We start from the raw sequence: 25,477 nt of genomic DNA on the forward strand, positions 1-25,477 counted from the left end.
AGAACTTTGAGTTGTTGGGAAAGTTGCAGGGGAGAAATACTGTGTCAACTTTAAGTGTTATAATCACTAGGGAGAAAGAGGGACCGGTGACAGTACAGTTTTCATCACCCAGAATTACATACTTTGAAAGTTCCAAGCTCTTTATCGGGTTTTGCTATTCTACTGGCTCAGCCCTTTGGCTAAGTCATGCTGTATTAATTACTGAGGTATCATTAAGACTTCTTCATGTCTGCTAGGGCTGGTCTCCCCACCTTGTTTTCATCTTCATAGTTGTCTTAACTATTTATGTACCATTCTTTTCCAAAATACGTTTTAGAACCATTTTGTCACTACTTAAAAATAATAACCAAATGTCTAGCATTTGTTTGGCATTAAATGGAATCAAGAAATTTATTCGGAAGAGAGATGCTTAGATTTCCTATTCATGGCAACAGTGTGATGTCTCCATTTATTTAGGTCTTCTTGATTTTCATAATAAAGTTTTCTAAAGTCTTTTTTAATCAAAGTCTTGCATATTTTTGCTATCTTTATTTCAAGATACATTACTATTTTGTTGCTTTTGCAACTGGTTTTTATAGGACTTTCTTATAACACATTCTTGATAAGAATTCAGTTATTCTACGACTCAGTAAGTAGTCTTACTAAGCTCTCATTAATTTCAATAATATTTCTGTTTGTTCTCTTAGGTTTTCTTTGTTGAGAACCACATTTTCTATGGTAATATAATCTTTATTTCCTTGTTTCCAATCTTTTCAATGGCGGTTTTGAATTAACTCATATATATTTTTCAGCTTTCTATTATTCATTTCTAACCTAATTGCATTGCTATCAGAGAAACTGTCCATAGGATGAAACTACACTGAAAGTTTTTGAATTTTGCTTTATGGAACATTGGGAAAATCAGTTTGCAGAAATGCACCACAAGTGCTTGAGAAAATTATGTGTTCTATAATTTTATGTTCCCAACAAATCAAGCTGTTAACTTAATTTGAAAATATTCTATGTTCTTACTAATTTTTGTTCATTTGATTACCAATTACAAACAGATATTCTTATCATGGTTGATTTGTGAATTTCTTCTTTCAGTTCTGTCAAATTTTTTCTGTATATATTTCTAGTCATTTTTATTGGAAGCATACATGTTTAGGATTGTTAATTTTCTCTGGTGAAATTAAGTAGTATCATTACATAGTAACAGTGATCTTAGTCCACCTAAAAAAAACCTTTAAAATTTGCTGACTTTGTGATATTTAGCTGGTAATTCTTTGCTTTCAATATTTCCACTTGTACAAACAAGATGTAGATCTGGATCTAAATGGTTATTTTTGTCACATTTATTGTGCATGATTGTTCACACATTGTTATCTCAGACTTGTTGCTTTCTCTTCTTTTTCAATCTCATGCTCTATCTTCTTTTGCATTAACTGTTTTTAAAATCCCATTTTTTCTTTCTTCCCTCTGCTGAATTGAAATAATTTTTTAAGGGTTACATAAATTTCAATATATACACTTTAAGCAATTTAATTCTAATAAATATTTAGAAAACAAGTTTAAATTTCAACAATATTTTTATTTCTAAGCAGTCTTTTAGTGCCTTTGTAAACCACAATCATCATTCTTAATAGGATCTGACTGCTTTCTTACACTTCAGCTTCAAACATATAGTCATACGTTATCAGCACATGTTTTCCACCTCTATGTTTACAATTTTTTTCCTCAATATTTCTTCCTGCTTCTGAAACCTTCCTTGTAATATCACTTTCTTTCATTCTGAAAATCATTCTTAAAAGTCCCTTTTGTGTAATTTCATCTTAAAAGCTGTAGGGGGAGAACATTTAGATTTCTACATTATTTTGTTTTGTCAAAAATAGTCCTGGTTACGTGAGGGTTTTTTTTTTTTTTTTAAGTCTTAATTTCAAACAAACAATAGCAAAAACAGCATCATGAAGTTTTAAAATGCTTAAGTGTGGTAACATTGCAATAGTTAATGGGTTGATGAGTTGCTGGTATAATCGGTCAACTTAGAGACCATCACAATGAAGCAAATGGTCTCATGTGTTAATGCTAACGCCGCCAAAGACTCGATCAAAAAAACTTTGTCTAAGGTTTGCTGTGTTTACTGAGAAAACAAATTCTTCCTAGCAACTGTTTAAATAAATCTCACAGATGCTACAGAACTTTTTAGTGGCCTGTGATTAAAAAATTATGGTTTGCTTAAAAAAAAAATCCCTTTTGTGGAGTCTGCTGCTGGTAAATTTCTCCAGTGTTGTTTGTCTAGATCTTAATTTTATCCCACTTCTTAAAATATCAGCTTGGTAAACACTGGGAGTCTGACAGATATATCGCTTCTGCCCTGTAAGGGGCATGCTCCACCCTCTGTGGGCTGAGCTCTGGGCTGGTCAGGGAAGGTCCGCTGTCTGGCTGTCTTTCCTTTAAAGAGTCTTCCTTTCCTTTCTCCTCCTTTAAACATTCTCTTTAGTGTTCTTTGATTTCACCTGGGTGTCTAGATACGGATTTACTTTTATTTATTTACTTTTTGCTTGGTATTTTAATATTTTCTCAATCTGGAAATTTCTCAGCTATTTTGAGTACTGCCTCTTTTTAATTATTATACCTCAAATCTTTTCTCCTGAAACTTTAATCACACACGTTTGATCTTATTCACATGACTCTTCAATGCCACCACTTTCTTAGGTCCCATTTTGTTTTTCTCCATTCATTTTGTGTGTTATTTAATTTACACACCTTTTCTACTAATATGTGATCCCAAAGTTTTAAACTGAGTAATACTGTCATTGCTAATGACAATATATTCATTTCTAATATTGATATATTTGTATCAATAAAGAATATATATATTTATATCAATAAAGAATTTATCAATATATTCTATATATTTCTAATATATTGATATATATGATAGTATATTCATTTCTAAGCATTCATTTGGTTCTTTGGTAAATCATAGACTTCTTTGTTAACAGGAAGATTCTCATGTTTCAATTCCAGTGTTAATTTTTTGAGCAGCTCACATATTTATTTTATGTTTTTAACATATCTGTAATCTGAGATTTTTAGGCATTGGATCTACTCTTTGGTGTTTCTTCTGCCTCTCAACTGTGTCTTCTGGTGTTGTATAACCCTGGATTGTGAGTTCATGTTTGGTAGCATTTTATTTGTAGGAATCTTGTGAGACTTGTGTGAAGGGGGAGGGCAGGTCTCCAGTGAGAATATCATGTTATCTTAGGATGAGCCATTGGTGCTGCCAACCAGTGGCCAAGTTAACCAATTTAAGGAGCATCCAAGTTATGTCAATATGGGCACCAAGTCTGTGTGAGAGCAGACCTGTAGACATGCGTTTTCAGGGAGATTTTTTTTTTTCTATTCAAAGTGCTAACTAGAAGATCTGTCCTCATTCACTTTTTGGGGGTTTGTAGCCTTCTGAGACCTTCAGCTGCATGGAGAATTTTGTGTTCTCTGTATTCTCTTTCATGGACTCAAGGCCTTGTCTGGTTTCCCCTTTGTGGCCATTCAAGAAATCAGCTTGAAGTTTAAGAAAGTCAGTAAATAATCCCAGGTGAGTCATGCGGTGGTCATTTTATTAACTGAATTAACTTTAAGAATTCTTATATTTCACTTTCAGTGAATGAAAAACATTCATTCCTATTTTGTCTTAGTAGAAAAATAGAACAGACATGCTTAGTTATTCACCGGTAAACAAAATTAGCTACCTAATATTTTAGGCTCCTGATTAATGACACTATACACATCACAGCGTATACTTTTAAGTTGCTAGGGCATACTTTAATTTATTCTCTTTATTGTACTGTCATGTCCAATGTCTGCCTAAGGTACATAGTTTAAGCAACAAAAAAATTACAGTTTGCACAGGGAAATTATATGGAAATCACCATTCATTCCGGTCAGCATCACAGTTGCAGTAATATTGAGAATCAATGCAGTTCCCCTCTAATCCACAAGTACATTTTTGAGCATCAGGCTGAGAACCTCCCCAGTAAGTGTGTGTTTCATTGGTTCTTCCAACCCACCAGCTCACTGGGGTTCCATCTGAAAGACAAGTATGAGAAAGGTGACACCTACTTTGACCCCCACTAACCTGCCTCCCCAAAATAGTTCTTTTACTCCTCTTTATTTAAAGCATAGAGAGACTCTTTTAGAAGTATATTTTATATTTTAACTTTGCAATAGGATCATCTTTAGGAGGACTCCCAACTGTTTAAAAATATATACTTTAATGTCAAGTCACATCATCATTAACCATTTTTTTCTTTTATCAGAAAATGAGCAAATTGTCCCTAAATCATTCAAGTATGATGTTTACATATTTCTCCTGAGGACTCCAATTACATCATTTCTGCAGAAATAATGTTCAAGAAAGAATTGTCATAAAAATAGACACCAGAGTAATTTATACATTGAATCTAAAATCTGTTTGCGATCCTATTAATAAAATGTGATTAAAATGTTTCATTTATGCAAAATAGAGAATTCTTTCACTTTACGTATTAGCTAAAAACACTGGCACTTCCTAGCATATCTTTAAAGTTTCTTGGGGATACGTACTTATACTAAATGGGTTACTCTGTTTGGAAACTAAAGAAATGCCAGTAATCAGCCTTCTTCATGCCTGAAGTGAGCCTTCGGTTTGGACAAATCCGAGACAATTACAGAGTGGCTCTTCAGCAAAACCCACTCCTCAGTACAATGCATAAGTGACAGGAGAGAGGTTGCCTCAGCTCTGCAAGATTGCTTGTTTATGCTGAAGATGCTGCCGAAACCCCACTGTGGGATTATAGAGCACCTGGAGGAGGATGTTCAGAAAAGGTGGAGCACACAGGAAGGTGGAAAGGAAACAGTCCCTCGTAAACAGAGATTCAGGGCACGGCGGGGGGGGGGGGGGGGCGGGGGGGGGGCCGCGCAGAGAATGGAAGTGACATTAAATCTGTAAAGATGCCTGTGTTTTTCACACTCTTAAGTTGTCCCCATCACGCCCCCATCAAGAATCTGTAGCAGCTTCTTCGTAACTTACAATCGCCACTGCTCATTATGGCTCCCTATTCAATAAGACTTTTGCTTCTGCTGACAACCTCCCAGCTTGTAAACACATAGACTGCATTCATTACCATGCACTGCAGGCCCAGTGGGTGCAATGTGAGCCAAGAAATCAGTATCAACCATCATTTTTTTAAATGTGTTGAAAACATCTCTAGGGGGTGGAAGATCTTTTCAGCTTAATATTTAATAGGTATTTTTCAAAATTCCATCTTAAAAATGCAATTATTCAACATCTTCTTTCATTGATTGAAGAGCAAAGAAATCATTATATGCAAATGCACAACTGTGTTTACATTTTTCTCGCTAAAATGAGAACCATTAAGGGTTCTTAAAGGTACAAAATGTATGTGGCTCCATTCAAAATTCCTTTGAGTAACCTAGAGAATTTGCATAAGAAAGCATTAGGAATAACAGGAAGAAGAATTAGAGGCTGAAATGAAAAGGAACAGGAAAGATACCAATGACCAGGGTTCACGGCTCCACTTTCTCAATTATTTTAGCCTGTGGGTCACTGTCTTCACCAGCCACTGCTACCTTCCTCAATGACCTGAAGCATTCATAGTATGGTGATGGAATGGTTTCCTAAAGTCAACACAGTCACACAACTTCCGCTTTAGCCACCTGTAATCATATCCCCAAAACTATCTGTAACACAGAGACCTTAAAGATGCTGAAGGAAAAATGTTCCAGGACCCGAGCAAGATCCTAGGCTCACTGCTCCTCCCCAGCCCTCTTGGAAATCAAAATCAACACAAGGGCTGCTGCACTGAGAACCCAGGCTTGTTATATCTCCTCTCAAGATGACCACTACCACTCAGTCTCCTGATAACTTCTGAGAATATGAGGGTCTTGAGAGAAGGCTGAAATTTGACTGATGGCCCCCAATCTGTCCTATAAAATTCCTAAGCTACTTGCTTCCCATACTGCAGTCCCCTTGTGCTGTTTCACATTGCAGCCATCTAAGGAGGGACCCCGGGTCAGTGTAAAGAATCTGCTTGCAATGCATGAGATGTGGGTTTGATCCCTGGGTTAGGAAGATCCCCTAAAGAAAGAAATGGTAACCTGCTCCACTCTTCTTGCCTGGGAAATCCCATGGACAGAGGAGCCTGGGGAGCTACAGTCTGTGGGGTTGCAAAGAGTTAGGCAAGACTTAACAACTAAACAGCAGCAACGAGGGACCCAGGCTTTGTTGTTTTCACTCCTTCCACACAAGTGTAACATCAAAGCTCTGCATGCTCATTTGTGTCTATTGATAATACCGAACAAACTAGTGCAAAAATTTTAAGGTGTATCAGGCTACACTATTTGCTTGCCTCATCTCAACCTTAATTAAGCACATCTGGAAATATGCAGGTCTGCAGTGAATTTGTTAAATTAAGTTTGTACTAAAAATTCTCCAGCAGCAGCATATAAGAAATGCAAATAACTTGAGCATGTATATTTAATGAAGTCCTTTATTTTGCTTCTTTAGTAGGTGTTTATCAAGTTTATAAGTCTTTTCTCTTTCCATCTTTTCCCCTAGCCTCAATTAAATACGCATTTGAATACCTGTTGGTGGTAGTGGCGATGCTATTTTATGTATTTATATGAAAGGGATAACAATTGAGTAACCACATACAAATAGACACTGGCCTTCCAGGTGGGAATCCTTTGGTGATCTCAGTCATGTCCAGGTTCTGGAATAGACCTTCTGCTTCTGTGTATGAGTTTGCTCCCTGGCTCACTGGGTAGCTTTGTTTTATGGCCTTGTTAGTGGTTGGTTTCAACGCTACTCTGTCTTTGCCTTGTTTTCCCTGGTCAGAGAATCCATGAACAATACTTTCCCTGAGGCAGCTTTCTCATTCTTCTGGGAACATAGAATTTTAGTTCAGTGATCTATTTGGCAATATCTAATTAGCAATCTAGTTAGCAATCAGCTAACAGTAAGCACTAAACCCACTAGCACTAACTATAAATTCAATAAACCAGAGAGATGCAAATAAGTAGCATTTACTTCATGCCATTTATAGGTATGGTGCAATTAGGTTCTAGCAGAGTTAGTGCCTTAGCCTTAAAGACTCAGAAAAAATGATTTCCTAAGTCCCATAGCTGTTGAGTGACAAGCCTGAACTCTGAGGACCTGCCTAGCACTCTCTGCTCATTCCAATCCCCAGATGCCTGATCAGAGGAGCGCCAGGCCAGCCTCCAGAAAACCAAGCAGTTTCATGCTTCATGCAGGCAGGTTGCACATTCCAACAAAATGAGGTATTTCAAAGGAAGAAAATAGAAAATCAAAAACAAAAATTTTCGAAAGAAGAAAAGATATGTAAAATAAACTACTAGCACTTATCATGTGAAAGAACTGGTGATACCAATATTTTTCCCTACTTAATATTTAGCCAAGACACTAATCACATTCAGTGTAGGAAAAAGGATCTCACCAAATAATCACCTCCAGATAAGTAAGCCATGTTGTTGTTAGCAATGCTTCCCAAGATACCACAGGATTGAGATGTCCCTGCCCTTTATGGCAGGTGAGTACTGAGCCCTCCAGGGGCCTCTTTAAGAGGCTTTTATTGCTCAGTCGCCCAGCTGGGTCTAGGGATGGGAGGGAACTTCAGATCATTTATGGCTTTGGGCAAAGATTTTGGTCTTTGCTCCAAGAAAAAGTATCTCAGATTGTGACCTGGGTGCTATGGGCACAGATTCTCATGCATCTGTGGCAAGCCATTGTGACCTGTGGGGACAAAAGCTCATGATGTCTAATTACTCTGATTACTCACCTTGGGGAGTTGAAAGTCTTGACTTCTTGCAGTGAAAAGTCAGCTCCTGTTGGCAGTTGTCAGCATAGTCAATGATGGTCTGGAGCTGGTCCATGCTGGCTATGTACTTGAAAAATACTGGATGGGGGCTTTCTCCATTCAAGCTTTTGACCTTGACCAAGTGGGAGCCGTTATGCTGCACTGAGGTCCAAGCAGTGTCTGGTGGGCAGAAGAGGGGTTGAGAGAAAGAAAGGAGACCGTAATGAGGATGGAATCATTAAATGTAAATATGGAAAGCAGAGCATCTGAATTCAGTTTTCTTTTCTTTTCTTTTTTTTTTTTTTTTTGGTAGTCATCAGATCTCTTTGCAATTAAAATCAATGAGTGGAATTCTCAAAATGTTTAACAGGAGGGATTCTCTTTGTTGAAATTTTCACTACCATTATTATAGGCAACATTGTCAGGCAGCTACTTTTTATTTTTTTTTATTTTTTTTTATTTTCTATCTTTTTTTTTTTTAGTTTTTTATTATTTAAATTTTAAAATCTTTAATTCTTACATGCATTCCCAAACATGAACCCCCCTCCCACCTCCCTCCCCAGAACATCTTTCTGGGTCATCCCCATGCACCAGCCCCAAGCATGCTGCATCCTGCGTCAGACATAGACTGGCGATTCAATTCACATGATAGTATACATGTTAGAATGTCATTCTCCCAAATCATCCCACCCTCTCCCTCTCCCTCTGAGTCCAAAAGTCCATTATACACATCTGTGTCTCTTTCCCTGTCTTGCATGCAGGGTCGTCATTGCCATCTTCCTAAATTCCATATATATGTGTTAGTATACTGTATTGGTGTTTTTCTTTCTGGCTTACTTCACTTTGTATAATCGGCTCCAGTTTCATCCATCTCATCAGAACTGATTCAAATGAATTCTTTTTAACGGCTGAGTAATACTCCATTGTGTATATGTACCACAGCTTTCTTTTTTTTTTTTTTAATTTTAGTTTTTTATTTTTTAAATTTTAAAATCTTTAATTCTTACATGCATTCCCAAACATGAACCCCCCTCCCACCTCCCTCCCCAGAACATCCTTCTGGGTCATCCCCATGCACCAGCCCCAAGCATGCTGCATCCTGCGTCAGACATAGACTGGCGATTCAATTCACATGATAGTATACATGTTAGAATGTCATTCTCCCAAATCATCCCACCCTCTCCCTCTCCCTCTGAATCCAAAAGTCCGTTATACACATCTGTGTCTCTTTCCCTGTCTTGCATACAGGGTCGTCATTGCCATCTTCCTAAATTCCATATATATGTGTTAGTATACTGTATTGGTGTTTTTCTTTCTGGCTTACTTCACTCTGTATAATCGGCTCCAGTTTCATCCATCTCATCAGAACTGATTCAAATGAATTCTTTTTAACGGCTGAGTAATACTCCATTGTGTATATGTACCACAGCTTTCTTATCCATTCATCTGCTGATGGACATCTAGGTTGTTTCCATGTCCTGGCTATTATAAACAGTGCTGCGATGAACATTGGGGTACATGTGTCTCTTTCAATTCTGGTTTCCTCGGTGTGTATGCCCAGCAGTGGGATTGCTGGGTCATAAGGTAGTTCTATTTGCAATTTTTTAAGGAATCTCCACACTGTTCTCCATAGTGGCTGTACTAGTTTGCATTCCCACCAACAGTGTAGGAGGGTTCCCTTTTCTCCACACCCTCTCCAGCATTTATTGCTTGCAGATTTTTGGATCGCAGCCATTCTGACTGGTGTGAAGTGGTACCTCATTGTGCTTTTGACTTTTTAAAATTCTGCATTATAATACTCAAAGTTATAAATATAACTTTATGGCCCTAATATTTTTCTTTCCATTACTTTAAGGAGAAAGCCAAAGGTTACTGTGTATATATTTATCTTTTTACAAGTATATTTGTCATCTGACTGAGCATCTTTTCCTCTGATAATCAGAGAAATGTGTAAAAGACATATGTGAGGAATAAGCTGCAAACATGATCATGAAAATAACAGAAACTAAGTATTTTTGACAAAAATTAACTAATAGTGTGTCAGCAACCTGTTCAATGGCCAGCACTAAAAAAAACACAGAGCCTAGGAATATGACTATCCCAGCAGTAATCATAGCTACATCAGTGTCTGTTGGAAAATACTCACATATTTCTATTACGTTGATTACCTATATTTTTCAAAGAGATTTAAAATACAGTGCACATTTCATAACGTTTATAACAGAAGAAAAACAACTTGACTTCTTTTATCTTCCCCTCAACATACATCCCACCATAAATACCTCCCCCAATATACCTCCGTCCATAAACGTATAGAAGCTCCCACAGTATAGAAAGCCATGGCTCAGTGCTAGAAGGCTGAGTTCCAGCTACCTTAATCCAACTCTCTCTACAATGTCATTTAACTTTCTCTGTAATATGTATTTGATAAATGATCAGTCTGCACACAAACTTTCTATATTACAGAGCAGGAAACCGTCTTACTGAGTTTATATTATTTCTTAATATATGAGCAAAAGAGCAAAAAACCAAAACAATAACACAAGGAATTCACTTAGGGGGTCCCCACAGGTCCCTGTTCCTTTCCTACCCTGGGGATGTGGGTCTGGGAAAAACCTAACAGATGTGCTGGTGCTCACAACCCTTAACACATGAAATACATTGAGAGACTTGGAAAAGAACCCCAAGGGCCATGGAAAAAACTCTGGTTCAAAGCCTATGGGAAAAAGCATGATAAAATATGCAAAAATTAGCAAGAACAGGAACAAACTGTGAGTCAACATGACCAATGCAGTTTTATATTCTATTAAAAAAAAGACTTAATGGATCACCCACGTATCTGCTCACTAGAGGGGGCTGTGAGTGTTCCCATGGCAACTTGAAATCCATAGATTATGTTTCCTCCTTAATCATGTTTTCACTAGACATTTTACATTTCAACATTTTCCTGGAAAATTACTTAAATGGGTCTGGTATTATTTTTGGTAATTACCTACTCCTATTCACCCCCAGGCTTTCTTCCATCAAATGAAATGAAGGTACAGGGAGTCACGCAGAAGACTCTGTTAGGCTTGGGAGTTCATCAATTCCAGTGCCACCGCATCAGTTATTTTCATGGCTTAGGGCACAAAGAAAAATGATGTGCCTGAATGGTTCATATAGGCTAGTGGTCAGTATGATAGATTTATGGTCTTGCATGGTTAAGGTATAATAATAGAAATCTTTTCGAGTGGAGAGAAGGAAACAGTTGAAAAGAACCTCAAAACTGCTCTTCTCAAAAATACTTTAAATGACTGCTCTTTCTAGAAATGTTATTTAAAAGACCCCAACAACAACACATTATATTTCTCTAATATTCCAATAACATATTATTTTCATAGATTTCAAAACCATGAACCTTTGACATGCCACATAACCTTAATTTTCAAGCACAAGGAGACAGACTAATGAATTAAAGTGACCAGCATGATGGAAAAACTGTTGTTCAGTCACTAAGTTGTGTACAACTCTTTTCAACACCAAGGACTACAGTATGCCAGATTCCTCTGTCCACCACTATCTCCTGGAGTTTGCTCTACTTACATGTTATTCAAGGTAGTCTGAAGCACAATTTTGGACCTAAAGTAATTAGTTTTGCTGGTGGTGGTGGTTTAGTTGCTAAGTCATGTCCGACTCTTGCCACCCCATGGACTGTAGCTTGCCAGGCTCCTCTGTCCGTGGAATTCTCCAGGCAAGAATACTGGCATGGGTTGCCATTTCCTTCTCTAGGGGATCTTCCAGACCCAGGGATCGAACCCGGGTCTCCTGCGTTGCAGGCAGACTCTTTACCGACTGAGCTACTTTTTAATCATGGGCAAATTTAAACACGAATTTTGAACTATCGTTAAACTAGACCCTTTCGGAACAGATTAATCGAACTCAGTGGGGTCTTTCCTCTGCACAGGAGCAGGGAGACCATTGGCACTTGGTCAACCATTTTGCCTGAACAAATGAACCTGTAGCCAAGTCAATTTGCTGGTTTGGTTTGATGTTTCATAATAATCACACTGACCATATCATATGCTATCTTTCAGTTTGATTTGCTTTTTCTTTTTGCCAAGTTATATCCATTTTGCAACTGGCAACACTTCTTACGCTTTATAATAGACCTCTGGACTATACAAGGAGTCTTTTATAGCAAAACAATCAGTTATGGAAAAAGAACCAGCTCTTTATTTTACACATTAAGGTAAATATACATTGAAACCATTTCCATTTCTCTGAGAAGTAGACAGAAAATGAGGCTTCATTATGAAAAATCTGATGTGTTTATAGTTGGTGGGTTCATCACTCATGATTTGGAAATTAACCTCAAAGAAAGTGAAGGTAAAAATTCCTTTTCCCACAGATGCCTGAAATGAAGTCCAATTTGTGTTCAGTTAGTTCCGTTGCTCAGTCACGTGTGACTCTTTGGGACCCAGTGGACTGCAGCACGCCAGGCTTCCCTGTTTGTCACCAACTCCCAGAGCTTCCTCAAACTCAAGTCCATCAAGCTGGTGATACCATCCAACCATCTCATCCTCTGTCATTCCCTTCTCCTGCCTTCAGTCTTTCCCAGTATCAGGGTCTTTTCCAGTGAGTCAGTTCATTGCATCAGGTGGCCAAAGTACTGAGGTTTCAGCTTCAGCATCAGTCCTCCCAGTGAATATTCAAGACTGATTTCAAGACTGATTTAGGATGGACTGGTTGGATCTCCCTGCAGTCCAAGGGACTCTCAAGAGTCTTCTCCAACACCACAGCTCAAAAGCATCAATTCTTTGGTGCTCAGCTTTCTTCACAGTCCAACTCTCACATACATACATAACTATTGAAAAAACCATAGTTTCAACTAGGTGGACATTTGTTGGCAAAGTAATGTCTCTGCTTTTTAATATGCTGTCTAGATTTATTATAGCTTTTCTTCCAATGAGCAAGCTCCTTTTAATTTCACGGCTGCAATCACCATCTGCAGTGATTTTGGAGCCCAAAAAACAGTCTGTCACTGTTTCCATTGTTTCCCCATTTATTTGCCAGGAAATGATGGGGCAAGATGCCATGATCTTAGTTTTTTGAATGTTGAGTTTTAAACCAACATTTTCATTCTCCTCTTTCATCAAGAGGCTCTTTAGTTCCTCTTTAGTTTCTGCCATAAGGGAGGTATCATTTGCATATCTGAGGTTATTGATATTTCTCCTGGCAATCTTGATTCCAGCTTGTGCTTCATTGAGCCCAGCATTTCACATTTGTGTCCAAATAGAACATTTTTTGAAATTAAGCCCTCTGCCTTTGTTTCCTCTGATGAGAAGAGGGTACATGTTCTGAGAAGACTAAGAAGGCAAAATGCCAGATGATTTAATTTGTCACATCTATCTCCAGATAGAGCTAGTCAAGAAGATGCAATCAGGGTGATAAATAAGGATAGACAGATGCACACACTAGCAGCCATTCCTGAACCCACAAAGATAATCTGAATACTACAATAGAGAAATATCAATAACCTTAGGTATGCAGATGATACCACCCAATAGCAGAATTCGAGGAAGAACTAGAGTCTCTAGATGAACAGCAAGGACAGCAAGGAGATCAAACCAATCACTCGTAAAGGAAATCCACCATGAATATTCATTAGAAGGACTGATGCTGAAGCTGAAGCTCCAATACTTTGGTCACCAGATGTGAAGAATTGACTCACTGGGAAAGACCCTGATACTGGGAAAGACTGAAGGCAGGGGGAGAAGGGGCTCATGGAGGATGAAATGGTTACATGGCATTACCAACTCAATAGACATGAATTTGAGCAAACTCAGGGAGATCGTGAAGCACAGGGAAGCCTGGCATGCTGCAGTCCATGAGGTTGCAAAGAGTCAGACACGACTTAGGGACTAAACAACAACAGAGACCCAAGACAGCCTCCTTAGAAATTGTGTTACTGCACAGAAATATCATTACAACTAACTTTCACTTTTTATTCACCTCAACCCTCTTGCCACACAGATAAGGAAGCGGAAGTCTAGAAAAATTCACTTGCAAAACTAAATTCATGAAACTATGTGATTTAGCCACAGATTTCTAAGTAATACAGTGTAAGTCACTGAGCTTTCTGAGTAAACATCTCAAAGAGTGCTAAGGTCTGTAATTTTCCCAGACAGTCTTACTCACCTGAGCCCTCTCCTATATTTCCAATGAAAACAGAACTGGATCCTGGTCATTTATGTGTTCATAGGGCCAGTAAAGGCCAAGTCCGCTACTCCAGATGTTCAGAGGGTGTCCTGAGGAAGACAATTTCTAAGGAGGCTGTCTTGGGTCTCTGTTGTTGTTTAGTCCCTAAGTCGTGTCTGACTCTTTGCAACCTCATGGACTGCAGCATGCCAGGCTTCCCTGTGCTTCACGATCTCCCTGAGTTTGCTCAAATTCATGTCTATTGAGTTGGTAATGCCATGTAACTATTTCATCCTCCATGAGCCCCTTCTCCCCCTGCCTTCAGTCTTTCCCAGTATCAGGGTCTTTCCCAGTGAGTCAATTCTTCACATCTGGTGACCAAAGTATTGGAGCTTCAGCTTCAGCATCAGTCCTTCTAATGAATATTCATGGTGGATTTCCTTTACGAGTGACACCCTCTCACCTGGCCCTGCCCTAGATTGCAGAGGCCCTGGTCCTACCATGTCATCTGTCAAAGCTGAGGATGACTGGTGTGTGCATTTTACTGAAGAGAAGCAATGACAGCTCTAAGGAGACAGTTGCCAGGCCCTGGGGGGCCCAGAGATAGCATTCATCTTGGCCCCACATCCCAGGTCCCTCCTGATTAATATTTATAGGAGCATCCTCATAAGGGTTGCTCTTTCTGCCATAGTTCTGGGGCCTTGAGGCTTTTCTGGCTTACTTTAATATTTTGAACACAAGAAAATGCTATAGGATACAACTTGATAGCTTCAAGGGAACGTAGCTACTTCACAGCCTTCTTTCCTGGAATTTCAAAGGATGATGCTTTCACTTACTAGGTCACACTGAATGTGTGTCTGCTCATTCATAAGGGCAGATATCTGCTATTTAGCAAGAATGGACATTTACTCAACATGACTTACATTGTCTTCAGGCAATACATATATGTGCCTGGCCCCGTATCTGGAACCCCCTAGGAGCTCAGTTTTTGGAAGATATTAGTGTCTCCCCTTGTGTGTCAGCCCATCATACAACTCCAGAGCAAAATAATTTTCTCAAAGAGCATATTATATAATTCATTCATAAAATTAGATACAGACAGAGTACAGGGTCGTGGTCAATAAGAGATATGGGTTATCATCTATGGTCTTGTTTGGTCACTAAGTCATGTCCAACTCTTTGCAACCCCATGGACTGTAGCCCACCAGCCTCCTCTGTCCAGGGGATTTTCCAGGCAAGAATACTGGGGTAGGTTGCTATTTTCTTTTCCAGGGAACCTTCTTGACCCAGGGATTGAACTTGCAGCTCCTGCTATATCTCTTGCATTGCAGGAGGATTCTTTACTGCTGAGCCACAGGGGAGGAATGGTCTTAGAAAAGTAAGAAAAATATCTGAGCCTCCAATTCTGTATTTAGTAAATGCTGAAGACCAAATGCTATCGTTCTAGCCACCTTTGAATGCTAAGGCCATGAACCCAGCATGTTTCTGGCCTAGCTGCCCTCTGAGCATCTATATTTTTATTGTTCATCCAGACCATTCACTATGCCCACCCACAAGGTTGGGGCAGACTGCGTGGCTGACAGAAAAGCAGGAAAATAAGCTTTCCTGAAGCATTTGTTTTCTTACCCTTTGGGCACAATGATTGGACCTGCCCCAGAAATTCTGCATCGCCAACCACATCACGCTGCATGTCTTATGAACTACCTTTAGAAGTGTCAAGAGGCAAGTCAGAATAATGTCTCCCCAGTGGAGGTGGAAAAGAGTTCTTTCCAGGCAAAAGCCAGTATAAAAGAAATGCAGGTTCACTATGTATGATAATCAACAAAGTGCAGGTCTTCTTTCATTTTCCTTAAAAATTCCAACATTTCAACTTTAAAACATTTTTTGTGAGAAACACTAGTTCCAAACAAAACTTGCTACATGTGATGAATGCACAATAATGCTATGTTCCTGCCAATCTCAATTTTCAAGAGCAAAGCAGAGAACAATGAAATCGCAACTTTTTACAAGCAAAGAAAATATATGTTGCAGCAACTATGCATTTACTCATGAATGAATTCTCCAGTCTATACTTACCACCTCTTTTTGACAAATTTCCAACAAGTGCTGATATCTACTTAAAACAGCAAATGTAGAACTAATGATATTCATAACACTATTAGTTAATTGAATTAACATCTGTCTATCTCATTCATCTGAAGGTCTATGAGAACAGTTAATTTCCCTTTCATTCCTCACATATAGCTTAGTGCCTGCAACATCACAGTATAAAGTGTATATGATTGAATGAAAGCATGAATTGAATGGGTAACTGAACAGGGAGCTGTCTGGTTATGCAGAGACAGGAATTCAAGCAAAAGAGAGAAGAAAGGAAGAAAATCTATACTAATAAACAAACGTTAAACACATAGCAGTATGGGGCCAGCAGCGCCCACTCTACAAAGGACTTAAAAAATAGCTTGACAGAATCCCTTCTCTTTACTGCTTACATCTCTTATAAGTGTTCTTATATTAATAAATCTACTTCTCACCCCTCAAAAATAGCGTGTGTTGTGTGTAAGACAACTGGACTGACTGCCCTTTGCTAAACCACAGTGCTGGAGACCTGAAACAATTTCTGACACAGGAAAATGGCTGTTGAAGAAACACAATAGCAGATATTTTAATCTCAGATTCCTAATTTATACCCTCCTTTCACCTTTGGTAACCACAATTTTCTTTCCCATGTCTGTGAGTCGCTTTATATTTTGTACATAAGTTCATCTGTATCATTTTTTAGATTCAAAATATACATACTACAAACCTAGAGAGTGTATTAAAAAGCAGAGATATTATTTTTCCAACAAAGGTCTGAACAGTCAAAGCTATGGTTTTTTCAGTAGTCATGTACAGATGTGAGAGTTGAACCATAAAAAAGGCTAAGCACTGAAGAAGTGATGCTTTCGAACTATGGTGCTGGAGAAGACTCTTGAGAGTTCTTTGGACAGCAAGATCAAACTAGACAATCCTAAAGGAAATCAACCCTGAACATTCATTGGAAAGACTGATGCTGAAGCTCCAATACTCTGGCCACCTAAAGCGGAGAATCGACTCATTGGAAAAGACCCTGATACTGGGAAACATTGAGGGCAGGAGGAGAAGGAGGTAAAAAGGATGAGATGGTTGGATGGCATCATCAACTCAACGGACATGAGTTTGAGCAAACCCCAGGAGATAGTGAAAGACAGGGGACCCTGGCATACTGCAGTCCCTGGGGTTGCAGAGAGTCAGACATGACTGAGCAACTGAACCAACAACAAAATACACATTGCTGCTGCTGTTAAGTCGCTTCAGTCGTGTCCGACTCTGTGCAACCCCATAGACGGCAGCCCACCAGGCTTCCCCATCCCTGGGATTCTCCAGGCAAGAACACTGGAGTGGGTTGCCATTTCCTTCTCCAATGCATGAAAGTGAAAAGTGAAAGTGAAGTTGCTCAGTCATGTCCGACACTTCGTGTTCCCATGGACTGCAACCTACCAGGCTCCTCCGTCCATGAGATTTTCCAGGCAAGAGTATTGGAGTAGGGTGCCATTGCCTTCTTCAAAATACACACTACCATATATAAAATAGATAATCAACAAGGACCTACTATACAACACAGGGAACTATATTCAATATTTTGTAATAACCTATAAGGTGAAAAAATCTGAAAAAAATAGATATATATGTCTGTACTACTAAATTATTTTGTTGTACACCTGAAATTAACACAACCTTGTAAATCAACTATGTCTCAAGAAAAGAAACACAACTACTTGGTTTGCATGAAGACGAGTGACTCAGCAATAATAATGAGTAAAAAGTTCTGCATTATTAACTGGCTAGTCAATAAATTAAGATCTGAAGGGGGAATGGTCAGAGAGGCAATAGACCCAGTCCTCAGCTTGTTCATTAAGCCTCCAGGGATTCTTATGGACTGGAAGTTGAGTCACTGCTCTGACTGCAACCCATTTTCTTCCAGCAACAGTCATTCTCACAATGCAGTGTCGGAGACCCAGTTTCTGAACCTCACAACTATGATGTTATAATAGCAAACAACTAACCTGGGGCTTCTCTGGTGGCTTAGTTTGTAAAGAATCTGCCTTTAATGTGGTTCAATCCCTGCACTGAGAAGAAACCCTGGAGAAGGAATGGCTACCCACTCCAGTGTTGTCTGGAGAATTCCATGGACAGAGGAGCTGGGAGGACTACAGTTGATAAGGTCACAGTGAGTTAGACTGACTAACATCCTGGTATACCGTGGACACAGTCATCTCCGTCTCAGTGGGGAGAGATATTGACCTTCCTCATATTGTCGTCAAAGAAATTACATTCTGTTCCTTCTGTTTAGAAAGGGAATAGACCCGTCAACAAATTTCACAAGCAGTCCATTCAAAATAGTTTCATTTTCTGTCTTGTTTTGGATGTCTCAGTACTAAAGGTACTAAAAAAGGTTTGAAGTGTCTTTTTGTAGGACTTTTTGTAGCTCCTAGGACTACATTTCTGGAGGCTATCACCAAGGATTTAATTTTAATAATTGGTTTACAATTTTGTTTTGGGTATATTTTTCCAAGTGTTAATACTTGGGTTTTTTTGAATAATTAAAGAATGTTTAATTGTCCACAGGCACTGCAGCCTTATGGAGGAGAAATTATTATAATGTAAATATTTCCAGGTTGGAAGAACAGAATCAAGACCCTAAGAACTTTCCTCTATCAATACAAAGACTTTGAGGGCAACTCATGTGACCCCTGGATCAGTAAGAACTATTTAGCTATGTGTGTGTGCATGCTCAGTAGTGTCCAACTCTTTGTGACCCCATGGACTGTAGCCCACCAGGCTCCTATGTCCAAGGGATTCTCCAGGCAAGATTGCAGTGGGTTGCCATTTTCTACTCCAGGGGATTTTCAAGACCCAGGGATCTAACCCAAGTCTCCTGCATTGGCAGGCAGATTCTTTACCACTGTGCTATAACCCTGGCTCATTCTTTGGATTTTCTCTAGGAACAAAGGGTTTTTAATTTTTCAGTTACATATTTTGTTGCCTGGCTGTTGGAGGTAGTCATTGGTCATTTGGCCTGTATATCTTCAGCACACTGCTTTCTTTATGGCTTTGAATTTTAGAAAAATCCTTGGCATTTAATATTATTTGGAAATCTTCACTGAAATATTTAACTCTTGTACTCCATCTCCATGATCCATTTGATGCTCCACCTTAATCGCAATTATAGAACTCTTGAATATTAATCTTTTCACATAGAACAAGACTATACTAATTTCAGGAGTTTTAGATAAGATTTAGGCAACCACAAACTTTTCTAAAAAAACTTAATTATGCAAAAGTCACAGTGATACAATAATCTGGACTTAATGTTCATTTGCAATGTAATATAAAGGCATAGTTACTAAGTATGCTTTAATGATAGACATTTACATATCAATGCAAATCATTAAATTCTTAGCAATGATTTTCATGAGCACATACACATACACCTTAGAGCTCTTAAAACTTTCCAAGATTAAGTTAGAGTGTTTAGAAAATATTTACTTTAGAGAATTAATGTCTTAGACTTTATCTTAACACATGTGAACAATTCTTGTTGCATTGTGGACAAATCATAGCCACAAGGATTCAATGATGGATCATGCAACCTCACCCACAGCAACCTACATCAATACAAACAACAGAATAATTGCTTGGACTGTGAAATGAATAGCAGCATCAAAATTTTACATCTCCATTAGTTTTATTTCTCCATTGTGTGGTGCCCTTTTCTCCCTTTCCGTTTTAATTTTTTGAAGATAGAGGAGGCTGTGCTCACTGAAATCAAAGCTCCCCAGCTTCACAACTGTGGTTTCTAAACCTGTGTGCAAATAAGCATCCCTGGGCTGGGCTGTGCTCAGTCGTGTCTGACTCTCTGTGACCCCATGGACTGTAGCCTCCCAGGCTCCTCTGTCCATGAGATTCTCCAGCCAAGAGTACTGGAGTGAATTGCCATGCCCTCCTCTAGGAGATCTTCCAGACCCAGGGATTAAACCCACATCTCTTATGTCTCCTGCCTTGGCAGGCCGGTTCTTTAGCCTAGTGCCACCTGGAAAACCCTAAACATCTGTAGAGAAGCTTAATAATAATAATACAGCCTTTCCTGGATGCTGCCAAAGGATTATTCCGTGGAAAGCAGAGCTTCCCTAGGAGGACAAACATATAGGGACCAGGAAAAGCCTCATGACAGCCTGCTGGTCAGGTTAATTTGTAAAGTCACAGTCCAAATAATATTTTTTAAAGTTTGTATTGCCAAGGATATTATAACCACCCAGTAGGTTTTTGTTTTTATAAACAAGAGATCCCTACTATCTAATTAAATGACCAACAGGCAAACCAAACTTCACATGCTCACAACTGGAATCCTGGTCTTCCATTAAAACATGGCCCTTCCATCTCCATAAACAATAACTGCACCTTCCTTCCAGGGCTCAGATCCAAACAGGGGAGCCCTGCTTGATGCCTCTCTTTCTGTCTGTCCATATCCAGTCCAGTGGTTCTAAAGCAATCTTTCCTCCTCCTCTCTCCTACCTTGCTCCCCACCATCACCACCATTTTGGCTAAACTGCTAGAGCTAAGTCCTAACTGGTCTCCTTGCCTCCCCTTGGTGCATCATGATTGTTAAAGGTCCTAACTGTGTGAAATCTGGACCAGCCCCTTTCCAGCCTCATGACTTGAGGAAAGGCCACCTCCTGGTCCTTCCACCTGGGTCTGTCCAACAGGCCAGGCTCCCTGTGGCTGTAGGCCTTCTGCCCTTGTCTCCTCCCTCCCCATGAAGGCTCCACTTCCTCTTGCCTCAGTGCTCCTGCTTTGATGTAATAAGTGCAAATGTCAACTTTCCAACTGAGTCTTTTCCTGATCTCTCTATTTAAAACTGTAACCAATCCTTCTGCAGTCTGGGCCCTACTCCCTGCTTTGTTCTGCTTCACAGCACCCACTGCCTTATAACATGCCATGTATTTGATTTGCTTCTGTCAAGGGTTTCGTTCCCCATCCGAAAAAGTGCCCCAGACCATGGGAGGGAGGTGTTCAGATTCACAGTCTGTTATGACCCGAGCTGTGTTGGCTCAGGGCAGGCACTGAGTACACGTGTTCAATGTTGTCAGAAATTTTCTTGCATCTCTTCAGTTTTGTGTCTTAACTTGGACATTTCTTCAAGTCGCCCTGGGAAAGGGAATGATTCATGTTCTTGGCAGACAATTTTCAAGGCCATCATGTGTATAAATTAATCAGGATGGGTAATCAGTAGATTTTACCTTTCCCTCCCTTATTCAGAGGTTCTTTTTTATCTCTAGGGTAAGAAAAACATGCTTATATATCATCAAGTATTATCCTAACTTAATTGAAATCAAAAGCTGTTTTTACTGTCCCTTTGCATTTTGATAACTATTCTTGTCTACCGTGGTAGGGACCTACATTCACTCTGAAGAGGTAATAGCAATTGCAGGGAATCAAAATGTATCCAATATTGCAGCAATCAGTATCAAAACAGAACACCTTTGAGATAGTTACACATTCCAAATGGGCTTTAGAAATATACACAACTAAAGCTTCATGGCAAAGCTTAGATCATGTGTTCACTATGATGATTAAAATGTTTTTCTTTTATTACAACCATAAACTGGAGAAAATCAGGCAATCAGCTCTCGGTTATTTCTCCTGGCAGACTTATAAACTTGACCTCAGCCTTACCAAGCCTGCCAACAGTTAATTATCAACAAATATCTTTGAAACTTTACTCATCTTGGTTCATGCTATTTGGGATTATTTCTATCTTTCTATCACAGAAAGCAATGGCACCCTACTCCAATACTCTTGCCTGGAAAATCCCATGGACGGAGGAGCCTGGTAGGCTGCAGTCCATGGGGTCGCTAAGAGTCAGACACGACTAACAGACTTCACTTTCACTTTTCATTTTCATGCATTGGAGAGGGAATGGCAACCCACTCCAGTATTCTTGCCTGGAGAATCCAGGACGGGGGATGGGGAAGCCTGGTGGGCTTCCGTCTATGGTGTCGCACAGAGTCGGACACGACTGAAGCGACTTAGCAGCAGCAGCGGCTACCTTCCTTTGATTCTTGGAACTTTTCAGTGTATATGGCACTCTGCTCATAGGATTAACCCAAGATAATATATATGAAAATCTTTAACATGCCCTAGACTTTTGTGATAATTAAGAACCTAATTGATATAAAGGAAATGTATTACTGGGATGCTTTTTATTTAGCTTTCTTTGTTCTTGGCATTCACTTGAGTCATGGTAATGAAAGCAAATCAAAGCAGAAATTTAATCACTTGAAGGTTATAAACCACTGGAATCAAGTATATCTAGAAAGATCCCCTGGGCCGTTTCCTCACATATTTCACTGATCACATCTCTTTCAGTAAAAGTAAGTTGATGTATTTAACTCTGTCATCACACTGCAATATTCTGGTCAGTATTTATGATAAGATATTTGCCCAAAAGCCCCAACCAGCCATACTTACACCCAGTGCAATGCCCTGGGAGTTCCTGCATCTTCTGCAACAACCTCGGGGGTGGTTTTGGGACTGGAATACATATTTGACTGAATTTAGATCAGATCACATATTAACCACTGCCAAAAATGCTTAGATTTTTTTCATGTATGAAATGACAATAGGTATTGATATTCATTGCAAGCTATTCACAAACCGTCATTGTAAGTTTACCCATAAATAATTTCCTCCTTGTGAGATCTGCAACCCTTCCCCAGTGATGTGGAGCCATAACAACAGAGAAACCAAATTATGACTAATGTATAGTTACCTAAGAACCATCTACAGTTGATTTTTTTCTGATAATTATCTCAGAATTTGCACTCAGATTCTGTGGTTGTTGAAGTATCTGTTGGGGCTACACTGCTAGAGTAACAGAAAGTTTTCTAAAAAAGGTTTGTCCTCTTTATTGGGCAAACTTTATATAAGCATGGAGAAAAATTTATGGGTACACACACATACAGATACAGGTAGATAAGAGGTATAAAAAATTTGTTTCAGTTCCATCAGGGCAGTTGTCATTCATTGCAGTGGAAGTTTTGGTCCTTTGTGCTCCTATACATTTAGGCAGAGAGCTTAAATTAAAAAGTTTTAAAGAATTAAAGGCGTCATAAACACTACGTAATATACAAGTCCTTTAACATATTAATAATCAGGTTTTTAAGGAAGATGTAATATTATTTATATAGTTGCACATGAATAGTATTATTAGATGAAGTATATACGCTTGGTGTGTGTGTTAGTCACTCAGTCGTGTCTGACTCTTTGTGACCCCATGGACTTGTAGCCCATCAGGCTCCTCTGTCCAAGGAATTTTCCAGGCAGGAAGGCTGGAGTAGGTTGCCATTTCCTAGTCCAGGGATCTTCCTGACCCAGGGACCGAACCCAGGTCTCTTGTGCCTCCTGCATTGGCAGGCGGATTCTTCACCACTGTGCAGCCTGGGAAGTCCCTATACACTTTAAAAACATTTATTATTCCCTAGATAAACTCAGGGCTTCCCAGCTGGTGTTAGAGGTAAAGAATCTGCCTGCCAACCCAGGAGACATAGGAGATGCATGTTCAACCCCTGGGTGCAGAAGACCCCCAGGAGGAGGACATGGCAACCCACTCTAGTATTCTTGCCTAGAGAATCCCATGGACAGAGGAACCTGCTGGGCTACAGTCCATAGAGTCACAAGGGGTCAGACATGACTGAAGTGACTTAGCACACATACACGCAGATAAACTCACCTGACTACAGATTCAAAAGAATATAAATGGATATTTTCATAAATTTAAGAAGTGAACATTCTCCTAAGACTTTGGCACTTATTGACATGAACTAAGAAATAAAGTTTACCCTTTTACGTTATAGATTAATAAACAGCAATTTATTGCTAATTTTTGCATAAAGAAAGAACATTTCCAGGAAAATAATGACCTAACTTTTAATTACCACCTCTTAACTATTTTAGAACATTACATTTAATACTTCTTAGCAATCGTATTACAATTACAATCAAAGCGCACATCTAAGTAAAGTTGCCACTAGGTAAACTCTGCTTACTGCATCTGGATTTTTCATACACAGCAAGTATTTACATGAGTTTTTCATTAAAAATGCTTATTAGCATACCTGTCATGTTGCAATATACCAGGGATGGTTCCAGGGGGCCACTTCCATCTGAGTCAATATAATAGAGCCCTGAAGAGTTTCCTCTGTGCCAGTGGGCTTCACATGACTGCTCGTAGAGAGCTGCAGAGGACAGAGATCTCAGACAGGAATGACAATAGAATGAATCCCTCCACGTTGTTAATTAAGTGATACTTTCCCCAGTGACACTCGTTCTGCCTTGCTCTCAGGGACGTATTCTCTAGAGGAGTGTTCCCCTCTTTCCCTCGGGTAGCATCAAGATTCTCAGGCACAGAGTGAAAGATTTTAAGAAGTATCACTATGGGACATGTGGATCTGAATACTTTATGCTCTAGAAACACAGAATTCCTGTCAAAATCAGGGTAACTGGATTTACTCTCGTCTAATTCTTTGCTGTTTCACAATATCTAAGCATCCGAAATGCATTGGCTTAATCTCCCTAAATGATATGTTATTATCAAATAATCATGCTATTTTAAAACAATTACTCAGTAACTATACTCTTTGTTTACTTAAGACAATTTCTACATGAAACGCATTTTTTTCAATGAGATGGATTTCACAAATCAGCAGCTCTACTTCATTCCATTTTTAAAGTTCATTTTTTTTCTTTTTATTTTTTTTCTTTTTTCTTTTTTATTTTTTTTAAAATTTTAATATCTTTAATTCTTACATGCGTTCCCTAAATGTGGTACATATACACAATGGAGTATTACTCAGCCATCAAAAAGAATACATTTGAATCAGTTCTAATGAGGTGGATGAAACTGGAGCCGATTATACAGAGTGAAGTAAGCCAGAAAGAAAAACACCAATACAGTATACTAACACATATATATGGAATTTAGGAAGATGGTAATGATAACCCTGTATGCGAGACAGCAAAAGAGACGCAGATGTACAGAACAGACTTTTTGACTCTGTGGGAGAGGGATAGGGCAGGATGATTTGGGAGAATGGCATTGAAACATGTATAATATCATATAAGAAACAAATCGCCAGTCTAGGTTTGATGCAGGATACAGGATGCTTGGGGCTGGTGCACTGGGATAACCCAGAGGGATGGTATGGGGAGGGAGATGGGAGGGGGGTTCAGGAGTGGGAACTTATATACACCTGTGGTGGATTCATGTTGATGTATGGCAAAACCAATACAGTATTGTAAAGTAAAAAATAAAATAAAATAAAAATAAACTTCAAAAAATTTAAAAAATAAAAAGAAACATCCTAAAA

General features: G+C 39.1%; 1 protein-coding gene across 1 annotated transcript in view; it reads right to left on the reverse strand.

The window, feature by feature from the left end:
• The window catches only part of LOC138432626 (contactin-associated protein-like 3), a 246,906-nt gene that overhangs the window by 49,494 nt on the left and 171,935 nt on the right, over positions 1-25,477 (reverse strand). Inside the window, exons 12-14 of the mRNA XM_069574064.1 lie at positions 24,227-24,346; positions 7,839-8,036; positions 3,912-4,068 (exon numbers count right to left, since the gene is read on the reverse strand). Of these exons, the coding sequence (XP_069430165.1) occupies positions 3,912-4,068; positions 7,839-8,036; positions 24,227-24,346 (475 nt within the window). The remainder of the gene's footprint in view (positions 1-3,911; positions 4,069-7,838; positions 8,037-24,226; positions 24,347-25,477) is intronic.

Source organism: Ovis canadensis, chromosome 2 (assembly GCF_042477335.2).
Source record: "Ovis canadensis isolate MfBH-ARS-UI-01 breed Bighorn chromosome 2, ARS-UI_OviCan_v2, whole genome shotgun sequence".
Lineage (NCBI taxonomy): Eukaryota > Metazoa > Chordata > Mammalia > Artiodactyla > Bovidae > Ovis > Ovis canadensis.